The sequence below is a fragment of the Egretta garzetta genome, unplaced genomic scaffold (genome assembly GCF_000687185.1).
Source record: "Egretta garzetta isolate BGI_Z169 unplaced genomic scaffold, ASM68718v1 scaffold447, whole genome shotgun sequence".
In the NCBI taxonomy this organism is placed as follows: domain Eukaryota; kingdom Metazoa; phylum Chordata; class Aves; order Pelecaniformes; family Ardeidae; genus Egretta; species Egretta garzetta.
In genome coordinates, this window is record NW_009260397.1 from 1013632 (window position 1) to 1021778 (window position 8147).

The 8147-nt window shown below is 39.5% G+C and overlaps 2 protein-coding genes across 2 annotated transcripts in view; one reads left to right on the top strand and one right to left on the bottom strand.

Annotated features, from left to right (window-relative positions):
* Positions 1–3894, top strand: part of MORN3 (MORN repeat containing 3) — an 11162-nt gene extending 7268 nt beyond the window's left edge. Inside the window, exon 5 of the mRNA XM_009643106.2 lies at positions 1140–3894. Within this exon, the coding sequence (XP_009641401.1) occupies positions 1140–1208 (69 nt within the window). The 3' untranslated portion in view covers positions 1209–3894. The remainder of the gene's footprint in view (positions 1–1139) is intronic.
* Positions 3895–3896: 2 nt separating this feature from the next.
* Positions 3897–7089, bottom strand: ORAI1 (ORAI calcium release-activated calcium modulator 1). Its single transcript, XM_035898586.1, has 2 exons — positions 7009–7089; positions 3897–5300 (listed from the first exon to the last, which is right to left on the bottom strand). Exon 2 carries the CDS (start codon positions 5292–5294, stop codon positions 4737–4739), a length of 558 nt encoding a protein of 185 aa, XP_035754479.1. The 5' UTR covers positions 5295–5300; positions 7009–7089; the 3' UTR covers positions 3897–4736.
* Positions 7090–8147: the final 1058 nt, after the last annotated feature.

An 8147-nucleotide genomic window follows, 5' to 3' on the forward strand; every position in this document is an offset into this window, starting at 1 on the left:
CTAAAAATACTTACCTTACAAGGTTTGTCAAAGGTCACCTGAGAACAGCCTCAACAGCCCAGCCCAGCAGTCTGGGATGAACTGCCATTTCACTAAGGCAGGATGTTTGAGCCTGGCTGTTTATTTAACTCCCTGAAGACCAAGTTATGACCCAGTTTTTTTCTTCTCTATGAGCAAAAAGAAAGCATCAACTTTCACTGCCATTACTGTGCTTTCCATCAGAAGAGATTTATTGATCTCAGAATATGAAGGCTGTAACAGATAAAAGGAGAAAAATTGACTTCAGATTTTCATAAACTGTTTGTCAAATCACTGTCGCGAGCAGCTGTTAAAGTAGTAGGCAAGAGGCTAGCAGTGAGGATCTGAGCTTCTTTCTGCATGGGAGAAGGATCGCTGTGTCTTCATTAGCAGGTAAAAAGAACAAACAGTAGGGATGCACCAGACAGAAAATGGATGAAAACTAGAGAGTGATTGTCACAAGTTTTGAAGGAATCCAGCATGCAAATGATGGGGCTGCATCAAGGCAGAATTTGAACATAACTGCAGACAGGGAAAGACACAACGTGGTGGACTTGGGATATTTGCTGCTATAACTATTGAAAGCGTCAGAAAGCATAACAGAATAAATGAGAAAAGACTGGATGTCTTCTGCCTGGCAGAACACCACAAATGCATGAACTCCCCAGAAAGCATCACGACATAAAGCAGGTCAGAGTGAGACAAATTCCTGGCAGGGCTTTTGCACTTCCCCCTCAAGAATCTGCATCCAGTTGCGTGCAGGTTACATGACTCCAGGCTCCTGCTTTCATGTGACCTTTGATGCTCATTTGGGTGACTGCAATTACCTTATAAAACTATGGGGGAGACCCAACAGACTACAAATCAAAGACTGTGTTTTGTTAGAGGAGAATCAGTCCACTCCATACAGAGCTATTTCAAGGAGATGAAGTGATGTTCAACATGCTGATAAAATTAGGAAAGTATAGCAATGTTTCTAAATCGGTAATTGAAAGGCTGCAATATAAACTAAAGTCCTGATACATGGGAGATTCACTGTTAATGCTCAAGTAATCAAGATCTAGAAAACCTTAAGCTTCTTCAATTACACTGCATAACTGATTTGTATTCTTTTTATTTAGATTGAACTAGCTGATCCAGATGGTGTTTTAGCAGCGGCCCAGGCAATGTTTGATGACAGCCAAAATTAATAACCGGATGTCGAAGAAAAAAAAAAAAAGATGTGAGATAAGAACACAGTCCTGGGCTACTTATTCATTTGAGTCTCAAATCCACAGTGGTCTTGTGGTCTGCCTCATTTTTCCCTCAAGGCTGCCTGTGTATGCTTCACTGTGCAGGTGGCTTTGCTCAGAAGCCTCCTCCCACCCCCTTATTTTGGAAAAAAAAGAAAAAGAAGAAAAAGAAAAAAAGGAGAAAAACCAGAAGCAGCAAAACACAGGAAAATAGGTAAAGTGACTCTTTGCCCACCTCCTCTGATTCCTTCTTCCTGTACAGAAACAGCACTTCTGTTGGCTTCAAGGTCTTTCACATTGCCTCAGAGAAGAAGCAGGGCTTCTATTACATGCTATAAAAGCAAAGCCCTAGAAAAGTACAGGCTAATAATTGTCCCCTCCCACTGCCCCCAAGCTCAGCCCAATACATCCCTATGACCCATCATTTGGTCCCTTGACTCTTCATGTTTTCTAGGCTGAATGATAACCTACTTTTCTATTTAAGTACTTGGAGAGAATAACAAAAATACAACATGCTTGGCCCCGAGATTTAAGCAGTGCTGACAGGAGCAAAAGCATGTCAGCTACGTTATATTCTTTATATCTGTGTGAACAGGGAATTTTATCTTTGTATTATGACTGAAATGAGTAACTGAATACACTGAAGACACCCTCAGAAATACACAGGATTAGCACAATATAGCTGAAGAGATAAGGGATATAGAGAAAATAAGCATATTTTAGGCCTCTAGATATCAAATAATCAGCAACAACTAAGTATATTTTATTTCACTGAATTATTTTATATCTAAATAAGTGATATACAGTAACCAATGTTTAAAATGCTCGAGGTAAATACAGAACACCGTTAGTATAAATAAGGGATAAAAAACAAATTCTAAGTGCACTCTTAAAGTTTAGATCCAGGTGTTTGGGTCTGGTTACTGCCTTTGGCACACAGTTATGAGACTGTGCCTGAGGTGTAACTTTCACAACCATTTCCACAGCTGGAAAATGAGAGAAACATACTCGATAACATGGCTTAAAGTATAGAAAATTGGCAGAAAAGCAGCTGTAATAACAGCGCCATTAGCTCAGAACCTACCAGCTGAGAAAGTTTAAAATAAGGTTGTCCCACTAGCTTCTAATTCTGTATTTCTTAAGCAAAACAATCCCCACACACAATTCTGTCACTTTGAAAAGATCCATAAAATAAGAGATTCTCAGCTACTATCCAGGACAGCAAGTAATATTACAAAATAAACTTGGAAAATATATTTTCTGGACTTCCATTCAAAATAATCTAACTTTTAAATATAAAATTTATGGACAGAAGCATAATTTTTAAGCCTGGCAGCACCCTTTCAACCATTTGCTCCAGGGTGAATATTGAGTCAGGTTTTCCTTCTCTACTGCAGGTGCTTAATAGTCTTTTTTCCCCCAAGACAGGACTAGTATTCCAGTAAAGGACGGGAAAATACATTTTGTGCCTACCACCAAGATTTTGTGTTTTGGAATGCTGCTTCATTAATGCCTTTACTAATATAATCCTTCCAGTGCTCTGTGAATGGACACCTGTGGGACTGTAGTCATAATTTGCACCATCAGCAGATTTGCATCAGTAACAGAATACACTTGAAGCATAACTTAATGGCAGAGCTAGAGAAAACCCAGCTTGGCATCTGTATGCCAGAAGGACTTGTGAAAACAGCAAGTGGAAAGCGGTTTTCTGCTTGTAAACCAAGAATGCTGCTGAAAAAAAGAAAAAAAAAACCCACCATTTTTTTGTGGTTATTTTTCAGAATACAAACACACCCCAGGTAACCTTGTCAACACCTCCCACCGCAGTGGTGCTGACATGAGAAATCAGTCCCATTTGCTTCACGATGGTGCTTCAGTAGTAAACACACCCTGCCACCCTCCCTCTGTAGACACATCCAACACTTTGTAAATATGTTGGGATAACCCGACATGGAGGTTGGGTGTAAGAGTCCATGTTCAAGGCTCAGTCAAGTATAGCTGCACTGTATTTTCACGTGCACTCCTGTCTCATTTCAAAATCCCAGGTTTCTATTCCACAGTGTTAGCTACAGTAAGGAGGTCAAGTTTTGTTCCATTAGACTTGAAACCTGTCTCAGTTTGTGTTCAAAAAACGGCTTTTACCCATTAAAGCCCAAAGCTGCTCCACAGAAGAACTGCATTCCAAAAAATTCCACTTCTAGACATAGCCAAAATTACTGAAGCAGCCCAGGACAACTGCTGCAATCATTCTGGGACAAACCTCTTATCTAAGAGACCAAATGGAAGTTTTTGCTTAAAGAGGAAATAAAAAACTGACACAGTAGCCTTGCTGTCACAGACGTGTATGTCTGAAAGTAAGTAGCAATATTAATTACAAATAATCTACTTTCATAAATAAATCTACGTAGAGAAAAGTAGTCTTCCAGATCCTTTGGAAGCAAAAAAAATGTGTAACAAGTTATTAAATACAACACTTCAGCAAGAAGATTTTTTCTAAACAAGGAAGACCAAGGCATAGCTAATTACTTGGGAATCCAACGCAGAGAAAGCACCTTTTGCTGCTTATATCTGAGGATTTATTAAAAATATATTTTTTATATAAAAGTACAAAATAGTTACTACTTTGGCTTGGAAAAAAACACAGCAGTGGTTCTGATTTTCAAGAAAAAAAAATTATCCAGTGATAATTTCCATCTAGTTCCTTCTTTTTAAAAAAAGATTCCTAAATGGGAAACAGGCAAATCTATCTCTCCAGATAGTACGTGCCAGCTCATGAGAACTTAAAAACAGTTATTGCTTTTATTTTCTTCCAAAGAAGAGTAGAGTCTCATTCCTACTCATGTGGCCATACCACATCGCAGTAAGACTAGTCATGGGTGTTTAGCAAGTTATAAAACGTGTAACTGCTACGGGAAAAAGGCGCTGGAGAAATCAGTAAAGTAATAATTACTTGGCAGCAAAACATACTGGGGAAAGTGGTGGGAAAGCTTTCACTTCTACCATCTGTCAGGCTTTCTAGAGAGAACAGTGCTAGCACTGAAACCAAGTGCTAATTGCTGCACATCCCAAGTAATTCGTATCATGCTATGCAATATGGATTGGACAAGCAGTATCTTCTAGTAAATGCCAACATCAAATAAAGAGAAGGAAAAAAAAAAAGCTTCTCTATGCATCCCTAACAAATACCCAGATTTACAATGTTATTTTCCATGTATTTATACAGCCACCATTCAGCATTAACAAGAAGCAATCTAGACAGTGCTCATAAGAGGAGGGATGCACGTGCAGTGCAAGAATACCCACCCCACCATCCATTTCTTCAGATGTCAGACAGACATTGTTTTATGAAAGGAACATTATTTTTTCTCTCTGAAGTGTTAGAATAACATTTACAATCTCTCTTTAAACAGTAATCAACAGTTTGACCAGTTCATCCACAGGGGTGTTGACATAACAAGGCAGAAGCAGAATAGTGGGTTTACAGGTTTATGCAAAATGGGTAACAGCTGAGGAGACAGCATCACCTCTGTGATCCAGCTGATCCTGGAGCCGTGCAAATTCAGCAAGTTCATTCAGTTCTTGAAATTGCCTGTCTGTTTTATGGCTCACCAGTGACCTATAGAAGTGGACTGCAAAAACAATGAAAATCAATCCAAAGGGAACCATGATAGATGTTGATGCAATGGCTGCTGCCTGTCCTGATGTGATAGTAGAACTGTTGCTCTGGAGCTGATTATCAGTTTTCTTTAAAGGAAGAAACTTCACCCAACACAGTAGCACCACCTCAGCAAGAAAGAGCAAAGTCCCAATGACAGTAGAAAATGCCCATGCAAGCTCAATGTGCCGATGCATACGCTCATGAGGAGATTCCTTTACAGAGTTGAGATTATGCACGTTGCTAACAGCCTCTATATTTGGAAGAATGCAGGTACTTATCATGAGTGCAAAAAGGTGAACTGCAACAAGGACAGTAGTACAGGCACTGAAGGCTATCAGGAGACCTTGAGGGTAGTCATGATCTGCGTCTAACTGAACTTCTACCATAGCCACCTGAAAAGGAAAGGAGAGAGAGAGATGCAATTACCTACGTTACATATTATTTGACTATAGATGATTTAATTTTATCTTCCGGAAACACAATTTAATCTGATCCAAACAAAGTAATAGGCTGCATTTAAATTTCTCTTCATGTCAATTTGCACCCTTCTCATTAGGCCCAGATTTAGGTCTGAGCTATCAAGCAAAGGCCATGGTTTTCATATTTACTGTTCTGTTGCAGAGCAAACCATCAGTACACACAAAAGCGATTAACAGCACAACCACCTTGCCACCTCCAGCTCATCCCAACAGAACAGCGCGACTTTGTGATCAACATACTTGGACTCTTAAAATGAAACATTTCTTCTTTCCTGTGTTATATGGTAGAGGCAGCTTTTGATCTTTCACTATACATTATAAATTTTGCTGGGTATTAGGAAATGTTTTGTGCCCCATACATATGTAGAATGAATACCATATGAAGTCTTCTGAAGTAGGTATCTATAACATGAAAGCCTGCAAAGGCAGCAGACTGCCCATCACAATCTTGGTGGTCCTTTCTCCTTGGGATATTTGGTTTTAAGTTCTGAAGAGCAGGAGCCTTTCATTAGAAAGATCACCTTTCCACAGGGCTCTCAGCTATATTCTTTCACTCAAAATAAGTATTTAAGCGCAGACCCTAGAACACAGATTCAAAGCATTAAAGTCTCCACAATGTCCATGGCAGCCAAACAGGCCTGTTAAGAGGGTGGAGGAAAGACAAACAACAGTCTCCTAGAAGAGATAATCTAGAGGGCTCCCAGACATCACTAGCTACTCTCACTTTGGAAGCTCTGTCTAGCCTCACCTCTGGACAAGCGGTGCCATCTCATGCAGATGCTCCAAGGTCCAGTCCTCCACTATTGTATGCAGCTATGCCCTTTTATAAGCTTAGATCTCCAAGCATGCCTGTGCTTAGGGAACAGGAATTAGCACTAAATAACAGCACTAGGAAACTCATAAACCCAGCTCAAATATTTTTTATAAAGAAAATTAACTAAAATGCCTTTTAATAATTTTTTAAAATGTCAGGTGGTTTTATGCATGTGCAATTTGATGAGTGACATTAGTCCCAGCAGCTCTCTTGAAAAATAATCTTTCCTGATAAATTTGCCTTTCAGACAAAGCACAGTTCCAAACAGGGAATAATGCAACAATGCCTCTATATTTAATCCTCTTTCTCACAGGATCTCATTAAACAGACAAAGTATGTTTAAAATGCAATGAAAAAAAAAATCTAAAAGCAATCTTAAATATAAACACATCTACGCCATATAAAGATGACACAGAGACTGCCATTCAGCACAGTTCAGACTGATGCACACCAGCCCTTTCTGCACCTTGGCTTCCCACTCTTGATCCTTCATTGAAATGACTCAACTTGCTAGCCCAGCAAAAGCTACCCTGGTTAAGAAGTGGCTGTCTTCTAGCTCAGTGAGCCAAGCTGTTTCTGCAATGCCTCTGATGAAGAACGAAGCTGGGACAGGCCCATGTGACTGAGGAAGCAGTTGTACCAGTACCTCAGACTCTTGGTAGCACAGAGCTATGAGTTGAGCTCTTCTGTAACACATCTGTTTGCCCTTAAAAAAAAAAATCAGCTCTTGAGCCCCACCGATACAGGTTTAGCCCATCACCACATGACATTATTAATGGTTTAGACAGTACTCGGCCTATAGCATACCTTTCAAACACCTCAATTCTCATCAAGCTGATATGAAGAAAATTTCATGAAGTGTGGGTAATATGGATGCAGGGAGACATAGAAACCAGGACCCAAAGACAGCTGCAGGAACAGTAAGAACATTCAGACCTCAGTGTTTTGCAAGAGCTGAGCCAAGCTACACCTAGTCTGGGATCCCATCTTCTTACGCTCCCAGAACCAGCATGTTCCAGGGCACCACCAACTGCTAACACACTGAATATATTAAGCCAGCTGAGAGTTTTGCTCAGACGTGTTTCAACAGGCATTCAAGGCCATTTGCCAATGTTTTAATACCTTTATTGAAAGCTTTTACCGTCACAAGCCTAACCACCCAGCCAACTAGCAGTTTCCAAGTGTTACAAGAAACTCAACAAGAAATTATAATAATGCATATACCATTCTTGCTTGAATATTTAAAAATACCATTTCTCAACCATGGGAAACTTCACATTTGTGAGGATAAACATTTGGTTGTCGGGTCTCTCTTCTGCAGAATTGCTTGTTAGGTTCCGGTGTACTTGTGGGATGTTTGGCTTCCTGTGTTTTTCACAGAACAATCGCAATCCTCCACCACCAAGGACTCACTTGCGTACTTATCAAAGTTTTTTCTTGTAAATTTTCTGATGTATGTCTAGACTCAAAACCATCCAGCATGACAAGCCATTTTAATCCTTTATTCTACTACTTATTGTGTTAACATAACCATGACCCTAAAGAGCTTCACAAGATGAAGACTTTATTTTCTTCTAAAAACTGATGTATTTAATTTGCCAAATATTGAAGACATTTTATATTTCCATTAATCAATGTCTCCATGCAATAACAATATCAAGCATCTGATTTTGAATTTCAGTCAGATTCTCTTAATTTCAATGTACCAGCTGTCCTGAGCTCTCTTACCATTTCAACAGAGCATCAAGAAGACATCTTTTCTTCCTCTTCCTCGCCTAGCCTGAGCTAAAAAGAAATGCTAAATAATCACATTTAATCTGAATGTACCTATTTCTGATTTGGCTATAATTATATGCATGGTCAAAACAAAATCTTGCAAGAAATCAGCTTAATTTAAGCAGTATTCAAATACCCAAACAGCTCTGTGCCTAGATAACCGCTGACAG